This window comes from Cyanistes caeruleus, chromosome 11 (assembly GCF_971803275.1).
Source record: "Cyanistes caeruleus chromosome 11, bCyaCae1.hap1.1, whole genome shotgun sequence".
NCBI classification, from domain to species: Eukaryota; Metazoa; Chordata; class Aves; order Passeriformes; family Paridae; genus Cyanistes; species Cyanistes caeruleus.
In genome coordinates, this window is record NC_141711.1 from 436840 (window position 1) to 454748 (window position 17909).

The 17909-nt window shown below is 52.6% G+C and overlaps 1 protein-coding gene across 2 annotated transcripts in view; it reads left to right on the plus strand.

The window, feature by feature from the left end:
- Positions 1-17909, plus strand: part of PLXND1 (plexin D1) — a 67510-nt gene that overhangs the window by 26975 nt on the left and 22626 nt on the right. For both annotated transcript variants that reach the window (XM_086845813.1, XM_086845814.1), the window contains exons 10-21: positions 1731-1820; positions 2648-2741; positions 5110-5273; positions 6125-6276; positions 6377-6476; positions 9471-9610; positions 9933-10100; positions 11998-12088; positions 12222-12497; positions 13400-13549; positions 16449-16563; positions 17559-17666. In XM_086845813.1, the coding sequence (XP_086701939.1) occupies positions 1731-1820; positions 2648-2741; positions 5110-5273; positions 6125-6276; positions 6377-6476; positions 9471-9610; positions 9933-10100; positions 11998-12088; positions 12222-12497; positions 13400-13549; positions 16449-16563; positions 17559-17666 (1648 nt within the window). The remainder of the gene's footprint in view (positions 1-1730; positions 1821-2647; positions 2742-5109; positions 5274-6124; positions 6277-6376; positions 6477-9470; positions 9611-9932; positions 10101-11997; positions 12089-12221; positions 12498-13399; positions 13550-16448; positions 16564-17558; positions 17667-17909) is intronic.

The window sequence follows — 17909 nt, forward strand, 5'->3', positions numbered from 1 at the left end:
ACTCCCTATTCTCTTGGGGGTGTTTGCTCCACCACGGAGCGTGCCCGTGTCTTGCTCTCCCAGCCCCACATGCCAGCCTGGCCCCAGTGCCTGCACTGAGGAATGAAGGACACAGCTGAGAGGTGGGCAGGGAGCTCTGGCTGAGCCACAGTGCTTGAGTACAGCATTGTTTGACTTCAGATTGGCACTGCAGAACTCATTTGGTGTGAAAATGGCCTTCAGGTCATCACTGCAAAGCTTGTTTGGTATGAAAAAGTCTTTTTTGTGAAATTTTCTGACATACTAATTCTAACAGTGAAAAGCAGGAGTGGACATCAAATGGTGCCTTTGGAGATGTGCTGCATGCCAGAAAGAACCAGAGGAATTTGGGGCAAAGAGGCTGAGCACTGGGAAAGTGCTTGAGTAAGCCCTGCTGTTTGTGGAAATCTGCCCTGAGTCATTTTGGCTCAGATCAACAGGTCTCATGGGGCCAGGTTTGCCTTGCCCCTGTTGATGATTCCAGCGTCCTGAGCAGCTAAGTGGTTCCTTGTTCTTCAGGAGAGGAGAGTTTTGGAAGTGCTGGAGCTTTTCTTTTGGTGGAGCTGTTGTGGTGTGCTGGAGGGTGCTGCTGGAGGCTGTGGAGGCACCACTCCCACCACACCTCCTTGCCCTCAGCACAGGGGCAGAGCAGACCCTCCTGCCTGAATGGGGTGGCCTTTTCCTGCACAGGCCTTTTCCTCCTCCAGGAAGGAGGCTGTGACCTCTGCAATCAGCAAAATCAGGGTGAGAAATCCTTCTTCCTGTCTGGATGCTGGAGGTGGCTGAGGAGGAAGCAATAGCCCATGGAACCCACAGGAAATGGAGTCAGCAGGAAAGGGGCAGCAGGAGAGGCTCTGGCAGTCTGGCTTCCTTCCACCACCTTCTGCTCACTGTCCCAGGGTGCTGGGTGTAGGATTTTTAATCCTTTCCTCTCTGGGGGAACTCCTGAGTGCTGCTGAAGCTGGGAGCCTCAGAGACCCCACTGCTGCAGCAGGGCACTGCACGGGCAGGGACATGAGGCTATGGGCAGCCTGCAGAGCCAGAGCTGCAGGAGATGCACTGGGCAAGACTCTGCCTGTGTGTTTGCTGAGCCAGCAGCTGCCTGCCAGGAGCCTGCCAGTGCTTCCTTCCATGTCTTTTATCAGATCTGCCAATTTTCAAAGGCTAGCTAGACCTCAGTAGTGGTGGAGCATCAACTGCTTGGAGATAGGATTTTTTCCTGCCGATGTGGGCACAGCAATAATTTGGTGCAGGATATCATCCTTGTGTTATCAGGAAAACAGCACAGAAATCTGCCTTTGAACATGTTCTCAGCTGGGTCCTTGTTTGAATTAGAGATTTGCACTGTGTAGTTGCTGGGAGGAGGAGGAGAAGGAGGAGGAGGAGGAGGAAGGTGACTTTGAGCCTTGGTTTGGGCTGGTTTGGACAATGTTGGCTCTCAGTCTGCGCTGCAGCAGGAGCTCCACACAGCCCAGCCTAGAGGAGCTCTTGTGGTAACAAGAGCCCAGGCAGGCATGTGGCCTGGTCTGTGTGTGCTGTGGGCCAGGCACAGCTCCTGTGACACCTTTAGTGTCAGGTACTGACCTCCTGTTTGACTTGGACAGAGTTCAGGTGTCAGTGGCAGAATCAAGGTGGGACATGGACCCTGCCAAGACAGAGAACTGCACAAAATAGCTGTTGCAGTCATTCTGCTCTTGTCTTCCCTCTCCTAGGAGACAGCTCTGGAGTGCCATTTTGGGACAGACAGGACATTTGAAGCCCGGTGGGTGAACTCCTCTGCTGTGGAGTGTGTACATGTGCTGGTGAGTCGAGGGGTGAGGCTGCCAGCCCTGCTTCCCCCAGGCTGAGGATCAGGTCCGAGGGCAGGCAGGGTCTCACCCCCAACCTCCCACCTGGCAGTGAGACACTGCTTTCTCTCTTCCCTCCATCTCTCACTCCTGCATTCACCCTCTCTGCATGTGCTGCTGCTGACAGGGCACACACATGTCACCGGTGCTGTGCACCCAGCTCCGTGGGGATCTGCAGTGCCTTTGGCCCCTGCTTCCCCAGGGCATGGGAAAGAGCTGCTTATTTACCTTTCTAAATGGGAAGAGTTCAGTTCAGGCAAAAAATTTGGCCACCTTTCAGGGTTGCTGTTTCTGTAGGTTTTATTTTGAACAAGGAATTGGCCTGAGAAAATGCTGTGATGCTCACTGGAAAGCAGTACGTGGTTGTTGGAGGGCAAACAGCATCTGCAAAATGCAGAAAACATTTGGACTTTCACCAGTAAGAATATTGCAAGCAGAAGCTGAAGAAGAGCACTTTCCCATCACATCACCTGTATCACAGCCCCACATTGAGAATGCACAGACAGGCCAGGCTGCTCATTTTCCTGTCCACTTCTGCTAAAAATAGCAGCAACCCAGGGCTCTGTGCTCACTATAATATGCACTGTGTCCTGGTGCCCTTTACTGGGACTTCAGCAAAATTATTAAAACAGCTGTCTCACTTCTTCTGCTAAAGATAAGAGCCATGTGTGGAGGAGCAGTGGTCAAAGAAGCTTCAGAAGAAAGGTCAATCCATGTAGTGTATGTGTGTAACCTCCTATTTTACTAAATTTCATAAGTTTTTGTTTGTTTTTTGTGTGCAGCTCCACACATCAGAAAAAAGCCATCACTTCCCAGTGAACCTCCAGCTGAAGGACAAACCAGACAGATTTATTGACAGTCCGGAGATGATGACAGGTCTGAGTTGGAAATATTTTTATGCTCCTCTCATCTCGTTGGCTTGAATGACTCTGAAACCTGGGCAGAGTTTATGGCTGCAGGAGAGAGACCGTGGCGCCAGTGGGCACAGTGCAGTTCCTTCTCTCAGGCACATGCAGAAAGGATATTTACCCAGTCACCCCCATGAAAGTGAGCCCTGAGCCCAGACTGGCACCCACCACATCCCTGTTACAGCCAGCCAGAGGTGCAGGCAGCTCAGGTTTCACCTGCCAGCGGTGCAAGGCAAGGTTACCTGGTGATCTCAGTCACAGCAGGGATGTGGGCTGGAGAGGAATTCTTCCAAGGAAAAGAAGAGATGGGGCAGGGCTCTTCCCTCAGCTTTCACAGGAGCATGGCATCAAGGTTCCACATGCTGTGAAAATTGAGTCCTTCTTTTTGCTTCCTCTGCTGAGAAGGAATAAAATGTGTAAGCACATTTCACCCCTGGCCTGTTCTCTGTCTCTGTGAAGAATGGCTGGATTCCCAAAAAAGCCCTTGCTACATCAGCAAGCTGAGGAAGGCAGGCAGTCAGACTCGAAATGAGTCAGACTCAGACAAGGTGGCCAGGCAGGACGAGCCCAAGGATCGGCCACAGAGCAGGGCTGGCACTGCTGCTGCCACACTCCGGACCCAGAGCTTTGGCCTGGCCCTTGCCAAGGGCTCTGCCTGGAGGCAGCACTCCCAGCTCCACACCTCGGCAGCAGCAGAAAGGGCTGATTTATCTGAGGAGCAGAGAAGGAGAGCCCAAAGAGAGCTTTCCTTTGGAGGATAGCTGAGACAGGGAGAGAGGCACAAGCTCCAACAACCAGTGACCAGGATGGAAAGGTTTCCCCGTGATAAATCCCCATGAATGGAGCAGGATTATCTTGGAAAGTGAAAATACCTGGAAATACCAGCATGGGCAGGCATGTGATCTGGTTTCTCTGCAGAAAGAGGAGGGTGTAATTTTGCAATACAGTGGTAACCCTGAGGAGGGGGGTGGGACATTGGGTTTTGGCTGTGTAGAAGATGCAGTTCTCTGTGTGGGTGGCACTGGGAGCAGGAACCACAGCAGAAAAAGCGTGGTGGAATTCCCCTCCTCCTGCATGGAGAAGGAGCTTGTTTACATAGGCCATGTTTGCATCCACTGTAATTGGCCAGAATATTTGGAGTTCCCACGGGACTGTTGGGCTGCTCTGGCTCCTCCTTGCCTTGCTCAGTCTGGTGTGAGTCACATCAGAGAGACTACCTTGCAACAGAGATCTGCCAGGCAAACATGGTCATCTTTTATAATGTCTTTAATGAAATCACTGATGTTAGTGTTTATTATTTCAATATTTATTAGCTTTTATTGTGCACTCTGTTTTGATAGTCCATTGAAGGAATACAAGCTCTGCTATTGGCTGGAAAACCACCCAGTGTAACTCCCTGGGGACTGCAGATGACATGGAATAAGCTTTTTTTCTGTGGGGAATAGGGGAGAGCCTTGGTACCGGTGATGTTTTGTTAGCATGGCACAGGCAGAGTGCTGGTGCTGGTGAGGTTTCATTAGCACAGTGTTGAGGCTGAGGGATTCATTAGTTGCTCATGAAGTGCCTTAAGATGCTCCTGTGAGCAGAAGTGCCAAATGTGTCTGTTCCTGTGTTTTATGTGCTCCTACAAAGTCTCCTGTGGGGAAAAGGGTGTGAAAGCCACGTTTCCTGAGCATTTCTGACTGTTATCTCTGGAGAAACCCACACTCCAGTGGCAGAAGTCTTGAGGCTGGAGAGGAAATGTAATCCAGGGCACCAGCTAATGGAGATGTGAAGGCAGTGTAAGAAAAACATATGGAAGCTGAGCTGAGCAGATCTGAAGGGAGAAGAATTCAATGAAAGTCAATGGCCTGAGGTCACAGGGGGAAGGAAAGAACTGTAAACACTGTACAAAGCACAAGCCACCCCATTTTCGTCATCGTGGAAGCAATGGGATTGCTTTCCTGGCAGGATGGAGCCAACTTTGCCAAGCAGCTTCCCATGTGGATGCTGAGAGTCGGAAACATGTAGCATAAATTGACGAAAGGTTCCAAGTTTGGATGTTGCTTGCTTTTCAAGGGGGAGAAAAAGGAAAAGAAAGTGCTAAACTGTACTGTAGTGTGAACGAGCACCCAGGCCTTCTGGGAGAGCTGCAGGATGGTAGCCAAGTGCTGCCTCATCTCACTCTATGTGCAGACTGCTCTGCTCATCCACTGGATTTAGGGTTTTCCTGGGATTAACGTGGCCGGCAGGAGGTGGGAGCAGGGGGCTGTGTGTGTTTGGTTGCCTGGGGCTAAGCAGAGCTGTGAGAACCCCAGGCCAGGAGCTCATGCTGTCTGTTGTCTCTGGTGGTTCAGTGGAGGTGTACAACTGTGCGACCGGCAGTGCCGACTGCTCCCAGTGCCTGGGGAGGGAGGACCTGGGGCACCGCTGCCTCTGGAGTGAGAGCAGCTCCAGCTGCAGGCTGCAAACCGAGCCCCCACAGCTCTCTGATGTCTGCCCCCCTCCTGAGATTCGGAAGGTAAGACCTGAAGGCAGCATGGAGGGTTCTTGTGGGGTGGCGTGGGGTGGCATGACGTGGTGTGGGGTGGTGTGATGTAGTGTGGGGTGGGGTGGGGTGGTCTGATGTGGGGTGGGGTGGGGTGGCAGGTGGTGCCAAGGGCTGGGACTGGCTGCAGTGTCCTGCCTGGAGCAGAGGAGGATCTGCACATTGTCCCTGGCACAGGATGGGGTCAAGACCAGCACTGAATTATTTGCTGACTTTCTATGCTGTTGAGACACCTGCTGTCAAGGACATCTTGCTAGTGACAGGATCCAGTCTTATCGTGTTAGTGGGAAAAATAACAGCAGCACAATCATAGCCAGTACCGTGTCCTCTTGCAGCACTGGGACGTTGTCACGACCAGTACTCTGTCCCCTCACAGCACTGGGGACAGCAGCTGTCAGGTGAAACCAGTGGTGTAGGAGTAGGTTCAAAGCTGGTGTGTGGAAGAAGCACGTTTCTTCCCAGATGTGTTTGCAGCTGAAGTGAGCCTTGACCAAACCCCACTGCCCAGCACAGCAGAGAATTGTGATGGCTTCTCCTCTGCCAAGCCAGAGCAAGGAGACTGTGGTCTTGGATGCACTGGGCGAGCAAGAGGGTGAGGAGTGATTCTGTCTGCTTCACAGGACTCAGGTGGTGCTTGGGCACTGGGACTGGCTCAGGGATGAAGGCCAGAAGCTCCTGGTTCTCCCCTGACTTGGTCTAGTGGAAAGTGTCCCTGCCAATGGCATGGACATTGGGACTAGATGATCTTTGAGGTCTCTTCCAACCCAAACAAGGCTGGGATCCTGTGATGCTCTGACTTTATGACGTGCCCCTTGGTGCTGCAGATCGAGCCGCTGCGTGGGCCGCTGGAGGGGGGCACGCTGCTGACCATTCGCGGGAGGAACCTGGGCCGGCGCTTCAGCGACATCCTGGGCGCCGTGCGGGTGGGCGGCGTGCGCTGCAGCCCGCTGCCCGGCAGATACGTCGTCTCTGAGACGTGAGTTGGGGACCGTGACCCCTGCATGTGCCCGTGCCTGTCCCCCCCTGTCCCTGCAGCTGCCGCTGGCACTGCTGCCACCTGCCTCACCCACCCACAGAGTCGTGTGCCAGACCGGAGAGGCGCAGGAGGCGTTTTCGGACGTGGTAACGGTTAACGTGAGCCGTGAAGGGAGGTCCAGGGAACGGTTCTCCTACGTGGTGAGTGGCTGTCTCCTGAGCGTTCCTTTGGTGATTCCTGTGCCCCTTGAAGTGAGTGTGCAGCTCCCCACACCTTCCCCAGCCGGCTGAGAAACACGAGAGGTGTCATCTCACCTGTGCTCACCTGTGTGGGGTGTGGCAGGACCCCAGCAGGATGCTGGCAGCACAGCTGTGCTCCCAGACTCAGCTCCTGCGGGGGTCAATCTCATCCCAGCTCTATTCTCCTGCTATAAAAAAGAACTTGGTTTTCTTCTACCTCTTTTGCTGAAGTGCTGTTACAACATGTAAGATTTTTTGAGACTTGTGAAGCCCCTTTGTGCTGTGTAAGTTACATTCCATGAACTCACATTATTTAGAACTGATTTTTTGCTGCAGGGATTGCGTTAGTTTTTGCATGAAATAATGTGTAGGGATTAGACTGAAGCTAACCCCATGTCATTGTGCAATGGAAAGCCCTTTATAACTTTGTGCTGTGCTGTCTCACAGAGATAGCTTTCATCTCTATAAACCTGAAAGAAATACATGCATTTTTTTCTCTTCCCTATATGAACCTAGTTCTTGGACAGCATTCATGGACAGCCATGCTGAGTGGGTGCTGAGGGCACGTGGAATGCTTGGAGCCTTTGTGCCTCCACTGTAGCTTCAGCTGGGGCAGGACAGCCCATGATGTGTTACTGCTCTGGGAGAAGACCTGGAGCCCCAGAAAACACTTTAATTGCTTGTGGCCATTATGAGGAATTTGGGGCAGATCATGAAGTGTGATTCCCCCAGCCTGCAGCCAATGACAGATTGGGTGTTTAATTCAGGGAGTTCACAGCATGCAGCCAGCACAGGCATGGCACACCCCAGCACCCAGCACACTGCATGGGGAGAGCTGGTGAGGCGATGGCACTGCCAGGCCAGACTCAGCAGGAGTTCCTGGATCCTGTTTCCAGTTTCCAGATGTCCAGGTTCACATCCCCACGGTCCCCAGTCCAGCAGTTGGGAGTGGATTAAGGTGCCAGTGGTGGCTGTGATCCAGTGGTTTGGGGACTCCCAGGATGTGTGTGCTGAGCTGGAGCATCCCCCACTGCTGGCTGCTGGCTGAGAGGGGCCCAGAGGGTGGAACAGGGCTGGGCAGCTCCTGCTCCAGCTCTTCACATGCGAGGAAAAGCCTCTCAGGAAACACCTGTGGAAGCACCAATGCTGAACAAAGCCAGTCCCTGACCTCAGCCTGGGTCCCGTGGCAGCCCTGTGCTGGCCCCTCCCTGGAGCATGAGAGGAGCCATTCCTGCTTGGGTGGCACAGCAGAAAGCTGCTGTCTCTCTGTCTCTGTTTGTCTTGTTTGTCTTAGCAAAGCTTGGAGCAGGTATGAGGGAGTGCCCTGCCTTGTGCACAAGCGTTGGGGAGGGACACTGCATGATGGAGGTGTGTCACACTGCAAGTAGCTTTCACACCATTTGCAGACCAAGCAACACTCCTGGTTCTCCTCTCACGTCTGATGGCATGCAAATGAAGTGGCCTACACCACGCAAGGCTGGTCTCGGTGAGACCTGAGCTTGGGCACTGCTATGGTTTGCCTGGAAAAGTTTAAAAGACTTTCAGAATTGCCCTTCCAAAGAAGGTAGTTCATGAAATAGCAGACATTGCATGTGTGCTACATCTTTCAAAGTCCCCATTATACGTGCCTAGAAGAGACAGAATTCAGCTGTAATTGTGCTGGGGAGGAGGGAGAGGCTTCTTCAGGACATCATAGCAGGCTGTGGATGAGCTGGATTTGCCAAAGCTGCAATGGAGGTGGTTGGTGCTGGCAGTGCACCAAGAGCAGCAGCCCCCTGGCTCTGGCTAAGGGGAAGGGCTTTGGGGAACAGGAATAATCCTCTCTGCTGATGCTGTAGCTGCAGTTATGAATATGTGGGTTAGGGGCCAAGGGCAGGAGACAGCTGCCTGCAGACACCCAGAGAAATACAAATTAGCAAAACGGATCAGGTGGAAATGGGTGACGGTCAGAACTGACAGAAGAAATGGCTGTAGAGGAGTGAAACCATCAGAGTGTAGGACAAGGGCAAGGGTAGATGTTAATCCATGGGTTTGTGTGGCAGAGGCTGCCAGGCAAGGCATTAACAGCAGGCTCAGCCTGTGCTCCCCTGCCCGCCTGTGGGGGTCTGCTCTGCATGAGCCAGGGATGGGCTGGGGGTGAGGGGCCAGCCCCCACGGGTCTGTCTGAGGGGGAGTCACCAGTACCCTAGGGAAGGGTCTTGAGATCATCATTTGCTGTGCCCTGGCTGTCCTGCTGAAATGGAGCAGGGATGTTGCCAGCAGCTTCTCCTGGGGTGCCTGTGAGCAGACAAGAGGGCTCAGCGCCACGTGAGTTATCAAAGCCTCCAGCTCATGAATCTCAGGAAGATTTCCAGGGGCTGCAAACACAGATAACATACACGCTAATTTCTGCTGCAAATGGCAAGAGGCAAAGTAACTTCCCCCTCAGTTCCTCTTGCCTCAAGAAATGCAGATTTGAAGCTTCCTTAGCAGGGGTCTGATATTCAATTATCTAAACCCAGGTGGCCATTTTACTGATCTCAAGGCTGTCATCCAGTGGGGCTTTAACATTATCCTTTCATTTAGGACATGGATCTGGAAAGGCTGAGACAGTGAGGGAGGGAATGAGTGAGAAATTTCCTTTTATTGATGGGCCTTGCAGTATTGCTGGCTCTGGACCTCCTGCCGGAAATCTGAAGGGAATGGTGGGATCCTGGGCTCCTGTTTTGCCCCATGTTTCATTTATAGCCAGTATTTAGGGACCACTGAGAGTCACAGAGGTTTTATATGATCTTACTCCTTAGTGTTTGTACCACTTCTCTTGTTCTGAAACCTTGCCAGAAAAGGCTGTTTCTGTGCTGCTGTTTGAGTCTCGCAGTGCTTGGACACTTACTCTGAATCAATTCCCATGTACAGTGTGGAATATCCAGCTGCAGATTTACCAGGCTAGAAAACAGATTTCCCCTTTGTTTTTAGCTTCCCATGGTGCAGTCCATCGCTCCTGCGAATGGCCCGAAGGCGGGAGGAACAAGAGTCACCATCAGAGGCAGCAGGCTGGATGTCGGCTCAGAGCTCCGTGTCCTCATCAACTCCTCCAAGCAGTGCACGGACCTCAGGTGGGAGCAGGGCTGGGGGCTGGCACTGCAGTAGTGACAAGAGCCAAAGCATTGGGAAGGTTGGTATTGTCCCCCAGGGAGTCAGGCAGAGCGAAGGTTTTGGTGGGGGGCACCGCTGCGTGCTGGCAGAGCGCCTCTGTGTGCTCGGGGAATGGGGCACGCGGCGTGAGCTGGCAGCAGGAGGAACAGGTACAGGAACAGGTAGCTGGGGTGTGACTGGCAGCTCCTGCTCATCTGCAGCTGCCACCTGCCTGTCAGGGGCTGCTCAGGCCAGACTGCAGCCTCTGGCTCCCTGCAGCTCACCCCTCGTGTCCTCCCGCAGCCGCACCGACAGCACCATCACCTGCACCATGCCCGCCGCGGAGCTCACCACGGCTGTGCCAGTCTGCGTGCAGTTCGAGAACAAGTCTTGTGCCAGCCACAACATCACTTTCAAGTATGAGAAGAACCCGGTTATATCAGACATCAACCCCAAAAAGAGCCAGATCAGGTGAGATCCTGCCCTAGCTGAGACAGCCTGTGAAAGAGAAGGTCAGCTCCAGGTGGGAGAGGGTCCTGCCAGGAGAAAGGGGCTTCTCAGCCTTGGGCTGGACTGGTGTAGAGGGTGCCTTAGCTTGCTCTTGGGGTGCTCCAGGGTAACCCCAGCACGGGAGTAGATGAGGTCTCACACACCAGGACTGGTCATAGCTTGTTTTGATGCATTTAGGAGTGGACAAATGTCACCCTTGGTAACTATATTGTGCACACCTGGTGAGTGCTTTGGGGAGGCCCAGCTGGGGGCTCTGTGAGACCCTGAGGCTTTTTCTTGGTGGTAAAACACCTAGAGGATAAGATGAGATTTGTAATTTTGGATTTCAACCTTCCCCAAGGTCACAGTATTTAATTTTTAAAGTGTGTTGCTTTTAATTTCATGTCTCTGTGGAGTTCTCAGGCTTCTGTTCCTTTGGATACTGTGGTGAAATACCACCCTCGTCACCTGGAGCCTGAAAAAGCCAGGGCTGACCAGGAAATCTGGGAGGCCAGCAGCTGTGCCGGCAGGACATCGCTGAGAGCAGCACGCCCAGGGGCGAGCATGAGCAGGCTCTGGTGGTCTGATCCCCTGGAACAAAGCTGCCTCTCTGTTCCCAAGCACAATGCCAAGGCTGCAGGCTGTGGGAATGTTAGGGGAAAGGCAGGGCCATGACTCAGCCAGGCACAGCCCCTCGCAGGCTTCCAACTGCTGAGTGGCGAGAGCAGTGTCTAAAACGAGACAAGGGAAGAATGTCCTGCCTGTAGTCACAAAGGAAACCACTGGGCTATTTCTCAGTCACCTTAGTCTGCTTTCTTGGTATTTAGAGCAGTTCCCAAATTTCAGAGAACAGGGATGATACCTGCAGGCTCTCTCCAGCCTCCGGCATGGCTCGTGCAGTCTGGCTACTTCAGCACGTAGCTGGGCTGGTGGCCATGAGGCAGAAGTAACTTCTGTAAAACTTCAGCTGGATCTGATTTCTCTTACCATATTGATAAAATAATCCATATAACCAAATTCTAAACCAATACAAAAGTTGTACACTAGTCTGCAGATGTGACAGGCTCCTAGTTAGAAACTTGGATCATAGCTTCCTAGTGATATCCCCAGGCTTCCGAGAGCTCTGGGGCCACGTGCCCAGAGTCACTGAGCCTGGAGTGTTCTTCAGATAATAGGACTTGTGAGTCTTGCCTGTTCCCTGGCAAATGCTCCAAACAAGTCAAATGTGGCATGGAGGAAGGGGAAGGTTGGTCCAGGGTGCAGATGAGTGGTGATGGATCTCCCACCATTGCTCTGCCTTGTGCACGTTAAGGCTGCTCGATATTCTTGTTAGTTGACTGCACAGTGAGAGGTCCATGTGTTGCATTCCCCCCCAAGCAGATTCAAAACACAGCAACTTTCACATTTTGATCTGAATGAGAAGTTCCTGGAAGATGCAGGATGAGGGATGTTTCCCTCTCCCAGTGTCACAGTTCTGTGTGGGCTGCTGCAGGGCAGGGGCAGGGGATGTCTCCTGGCCATCGCTTTACAGGTCACTTACTTGGCCAGTGGCCAGGATGCCTGCTGCATACCCTGGCATGCAGAGGCTGCTCTTCTGGGCAGTAGGAATAAGGGGGACAGGTCACTGATTCTGGAAGAGGCTCCCCACTTTCTACCAGAGCATCTACTCCTCCTTCCTTCCTTCCTTTCTTCCCTGATATTGTGGTAGCTGTGTGGATCTGTGCTGTAATTAGGAAGAAGACTTTGGCAGTTGGGTCACATTTTCTGCTCAGGCAGCTTGGAAACATCTCTGAGAAAATGACAGGAGGAAGATGCAGCCACCACATCTCACTGCTGCATTGTCCTCTGCAGTCACCCTCTCTTTCTTCCCTTCTCAAAGCGGGGGCAGGATCATCACCCTGGAAGGAAGAGGTTTTGGGCTGGTGCAGAATGTGTCCATGGCTGTCCGTGGCATCGGCAGAGAGCACACGGTGGGTGCCTTGGCCCGGTGGTGGAGCAGGGTGATGCCTGCTGCCAGAAGGGGTGAAGCTGTGGCCTTGGCCCGTGGATGGGCTGGGAGCACTCGTGGTGCTGGGTTCTGACCCCTCACACTTCTGCTTTCAGCGCTGTAAGGTGCACACTGACACCGCCATCACCTGCCCCTCCCCAGCCGCCTCCAACGTTACTGTGGGGAGCAAGCCAGCCCCCGTCGATTTCTTCCTCAACGGGCGCCTCTACACGGACGAGCGCTCGGCTCTGGATGAGGAGATGTACCCCGAGGAGGCCCTGCACATCAGCAAATTCAGCCTGGGGTACTACTCTGACCCCCAGTTCTCCACAGCCAAGAAGGAGAAGTGGATCAAGCACCATCCTGGCGAGCCCTTAACTCTGGTCATACATGTAAGAGGGTTGTTACAGCTCTGCTTCTCTCTGGGTGCCACCATCTGCACCCTGGGCAGCTCCTCAGTCCTAAGTACCAGCACAGGGACCGTCCACAGGCACAGGAGAGAGAAGGGGGTGGATGGGAACTGGATAGGCAGGAACAGGTTTTGGCTCAGCCTGCAGCTTGTACATCTCTCCGCCCCAGGAGATGCAGCCTGGTCTGGGAATGCCTTCTGAGGCACGATGCCAGAGAGCTGCCCAGGGAGGGTGTTGTAGCAAGGGGCTAAATGAGATATTGGACATGTGGAAAAGAATTACAATGCCCCGGCCTGAAACCAGGCAGGTGCTGCAGAAGGGCCTGACAATAGGTGTTTATTCCTGCAGAAACAGATCATTCATTCTTCTCTTTTGGCTACTGAATTCAGCTCAGCTCACAAGGAAGTTGGGGTGCAGAAGCTGAGTGGCCTGGACAATGAGCAATAGTAATTCAAAGGCCATTGTTTGCTGCAGGATATCCTAATTGTTTGCAACGTGCTCCAGAAATGTGCTCCCCCGTTCTCAGGCTTTGCAGGCGCATCCCCTGGCTGTCCCATCCGTTGTACATCCTTCCCCGCTCCCAGATGAGCACTTACATCCTTATCTTCCATGCACAGCAGGCCCGATCAAAAGCAGATTTTTCCAGGTTCCATGAGGGGCTTGTTCATCCTATGCCCCATGCTGAGTGAAGAATGGGAAACAGGAAAATGGGGAATGGCCTGGTTTTGACTTTCCTGTGGAGTGCTGGAAAAAAGTCCTTGGTGAGGGAGAGTCTTCCCAGGTCTGCAAAACAGCAGGGAATATGGAAAGTAAAGCAGGAAGATCGATTGCAGTTCCAACTGCTATGCTACAGCCCGACATCCTGATTTCATTTCTGTCTTTAGAAAGAGCCTGACAGCCTGGGCCTGGAGAGCAATGAGTACCAGGTGAAAATCGGCCTGATCTCGTGTGAGATCCAGATTGTTTCAGACAAAGTCATCCACTGCTCCATCAACGAGTCGCTGAGCTCCTCGGAAAGGCAGCTGCCGGTGACGGTGAGTGCGGAGCTGCGAGCGGGGTCCCCTCGCAGCAGGAAGGACAGCCCAGCTCACACGCTGCTGACCCTGCAGGAGGCTGCACAGGGACAAGAGTGGACAAGGCACGCTGTGCTGTGGCTGCTCAGGATGCAGGGCCCGGGCTGGAGGCTGCCCTCCGAGCCGTGGGGCACCCACAGCTGCCTGCTGGGTGTCTGCACTGTGCCAGGGCACTTCTGTCAGGCACAGCCAGCTCTCAGGCGTGTGAGGTTTTGTCACCTGCACTGATTTTCTGCCCCTCATGAGATATGTTTGGGGATTTCCTTACAGCTTTAAGCCACGGGCTGTGCTCCCACCAGCAGGAGGGCTACGAGTGGCCATGAGAGTGCAGCCTTCACTGAGCTGGGTCCCTGTGCTGTGACCAGGAGGGTGGGAGCTGTGCTCAGGGCTCCCAAAGGCTGCTGCTTTCTCACTGCAAAGAGTTCAGCGCTCAGGGCTGCTGCTTCTCTTTGTGTCTGCAAATGCACCACACTTCGCTACTGTCCTGTTTTCCAGAGGGCTTGACTGAACTGCTGTGCTTGCCTCAGTTTCCCTCATGTCATACACAGCCCACGGCCATGCAGGGATGTGACCCTGGCTCTTTGTGTCTGGAGAGAAAATGCCTCCACCTCTGAGGGAGACCCCCCTGCCCTCTCCCAGCCCGTGTGTTGGCAGGGGATGGATGGGAGGCTGAGGGGAGGGCAGGGAGGGGAAGGAGAGCTGGAGGGAGCTGTGGAGCCGTGGAGTTGGGCTGCCCAGCAGAAAGGAACAAGGAGGCACTACCAATTTGCTGGCAGGGTTGTCCAATTTATCTGGCAACAATCTGAGGTGTATGAAATTCTGTTGCAAACTGGAAACATGGAAATGCAGAAGTAACAGGATTTCTTGAGTCATCTTAACAGGAATTTTAAACAGGGTAATTTTTTTATGGTTTTTTTTTTTTTTTTTTTTTTTTGTAAGAACTGAGAAACAGGGGAATCCCTTCGTGGAAAAAAAGGAATTTTTGAGTTTGCTAGTCTTGGTGACATTAACCAATCAGGGCAAATCCCCGGGAAGCAGGAGAGTGATATCCAGCCCTAAATATCACAAAGCTGTTCAGAGTGCACCAGCAATGAAAGTGCAGCTAATTAATCTGCTTAATTAACAGGTGCCTTAATTGCCATACCTGTGCACCCTTCCTAAACCTACAGACGTGGCTGGGCCCCTCACAAGTGGCCACTGCCTTATCACACTTGAGAAATGCCTTTGGTGGCACAGGGCAGGCATGTGCAGGGACCTCGCTGGGTCGCACTGGGTGCTGAGCAGAGCTCTCCAGCTACGCCAGAGAGACTTGTCATGACATTCAGGCCCATCTTTGTTCATAACCAAACAGTTTAAACATTGAATTAAACAGCAGATGTGGGCTTTTTTTCTCAGAAAAATGCAAAAGGCTGAGCTTGTGGGGAGAAAAAGACTCAGAACACTTTGAGGAGCTGCCTCATTGCAGCATTTCAGAGGGAAAAAGTGGAGATCCTGAGGCTGGCATGTGAGGCTGCTGAGTGAACCTGCCCAGGTGCTCTTGCCGTGCTGTGGCTCCTGTCCCTGTCCAGCATGGTGGCTCTTGGGCAATGTGCCAGGGTAGAGGCCAAAGCTCTCAGTGCCAGGAGCCTTCCACTGGCAGCAGCCATGCCCTCACCAGTGCTCCTAGAGCTAGGGCTGGATTTCCGTCAGGATGGAGCTGTGTCTGGTGGTGGAGGTGGTGGTAAGATCCTGCCTGTGGGATGGCTTTGGTCCAGTGGCTGAGAGCTGCTGGAATTCCACCCCAGTGGGCACCTTCCCAGAGGTGTTCCATGACACAAGAAAACAAAGATTAATTTTGATTAATCAAAACATTAATCAAAAGAATAAGATTATTGGAGCTCTTCCCTACCTCAAGGTTTTTTTCTCAAGTTTCTCTCACTTCTTGTTTTTTGGGAGAAGTGAAACTCTCATTTCCAGAAGCGAAAGCCTTGTCTGTCATGAGTTTTCCTTATCAGATGATACTGTGGAATCCTTTCATCCCGAGGGCCCAAAGGGCTGTTTGTAAAAGGCACCCAGTAACTTACCAGCCTGTGATGTGTGCTGGCCTCTTCCCTTCTGGAGATCAGGAGACCCAAGCACTGAGCTCTAGTGGTTTGTGCTTGTTACAAGAAGTACAGGCTGGGAGCAGAGCCAGCACCTTCTGATACCCCTTTCACTGCTTTAGCCACAAGATCATTACTCGTCTATGGTCTCATTTATTTTTATTCCCTTAGTTTATTTGTATTTCAAGGACTTTAAAGTTTCTCAACCCTACTTCTTCTGGGTGGGAATCGTTCTGATTTTGGAGGAGAAGGGCGAGAGCAGCAGGGCTCCAAAGGCTGTTCAGAGCCATAAACAAGCTGATGATTAGTGGAAGTGATGTTCTAGTAAGAGCAGTGCAGGCAGCCTTGGGCTGTGGGCTCTCCAGGAAAGGGCTGTCTCTTCTGGGGCAGGTACAGTGGGGCCTTGGGGCCTGCAGTTCTGCCACCAAAGCCCTGTGGTGGCCCTGGGATGGGCACCACTGCAGTTCTGCCACCAAAGCCCTGTGGTGGCCCTGGGATGGGCACCACTGCAGCATCACAGCCTGCTGGGTGTGGCCTTGGCATCCCCCAGAGCCCAGGAAGGGAACTGGGCTCTCCAGGGACACACACAGTGCCCAGGGTCTGGCAGTGAAGGGCACAGCCCGGCCTCCCTCCCACAGAGCCTGGGAGGCTGTGCCAGCATGCTCAGTGAGTCCTCGGGTGAAAGTGTGCTGAGTGCTGCCCTGTGTCCCTCCTGCCCCCAGACCCCTGGAAATCTGCTGCTCAGCTCCTGCTTTTTCTCCCTCCTTCTCCTTCCTCAGATCCAAGTTGGAAAGTTCAACTACACGATTGCCATGCTGCACCTTGGGGGAGGAGAAACCGCGATCATTGTCTCCATCGTTATCTGCAGCATCCTCCTGGTCCTCTCTGTCGTGGGTAAGGGAAGGAACGCTGTGTTTCCAGGCTGTGGCAAGGCTTTTCTCTCTGCATGTGGAGGTGTGCAGGTGACTCTGAGTGCTGCAGTTGTGCAGTACATGAAGCTAGTCTGGGTGCAGCAGGTATGGCACACAGCTATTACCAGAACCACAGCTCCCTGCAGCACAGAGCTTTTCCTGGCTGAATCCACAGCTCAGCTCTGTTACTTGAACCTGTGATATTTATACACTTACCCTTTTCCCCAAATACTTAATAGTTACTATAGTACAAAATAAAGAAGGATGTGAGAATCTGATCTTGATCACAGGCATGATTGTCCCAGACCATTCCAAAGGTGCTCTTAGGCCAAGATCCTGCCATCAGGAACGAACAGTGACAGGTGCTTGGCCGAGTAGGAAGAGCAGAGCCAGCATCCTTAGCTGCAAATCTGAAGCAGGCAGCCAGGTGTATGTATCTGGCTGGAAGCTGTGCTGCACACCTTTGTCCTTGGGCTAGGTTCATCACATGCCCAGAATGACTGTGCAGCAAGAAACCTGCCAGTTCACAGCAAATGAGGGCTTTAGAGTAAGGATTTAGTTTATTTTTAAGAAAGGCTCTAATGCACCCTATTTACTAGATGCACCACTCATCATTAGAAACGTATTTCTGGAGGCATGGGAATACTGTCAGATACGAACACTGTAAAACAGGTGGTAAACATCCTCAATACTGTATTCATTAATCAGCTGAAACACATTAATATACAGTTAAGCTGAATACAGACAGCCCAGACCTAAACTGAAGACGACAGTTACAGCACAATCATTAAATTCCAGCTGGTTTTACCTATTTACAGATAATCGACAACTGCCTGAGCAGTTACCAGTCTGGTGGTATGTGTGAAACCAACTCTGGCTTTAGCTTTCTGCACTCATGTCAGAGAGAACTGCTCTGATCCCAGCTGCAGCTGATCCTAAGGCCGGGTCCAAAAGGCTTATTCTCTTCCTCTTTTCCAGCTCTCTTTGTGTTCTGCACAAAGAGCCGCAGAGCTGAGCGCTACTGGCAGAAAACCCTGCTCCAGATGGAAGAGATGGAGTCACAGATCCGGGAGGAAATCCGCAAAGGTAAGTCATTGTCTGGGTGCCGAGGAACCATGGCTAGGAGTGGGATGCCAGGTTAGAAGGCTTGAAGCAATTCACCTTGTGCTGTGTAGTTCATAGAATTACTTGTAGGAGAATTTCTGTGATTGCCTGTGAGCTTTGGCAGAGTTTGGGAATGAGACTCAGTGGCTGGAAGTGTGGCCCTGCCACTGTCCTGCTGCCTGGCTTGGGCGAGCCACTGATCTCCAGTGCCACCAGCCTCTCTGC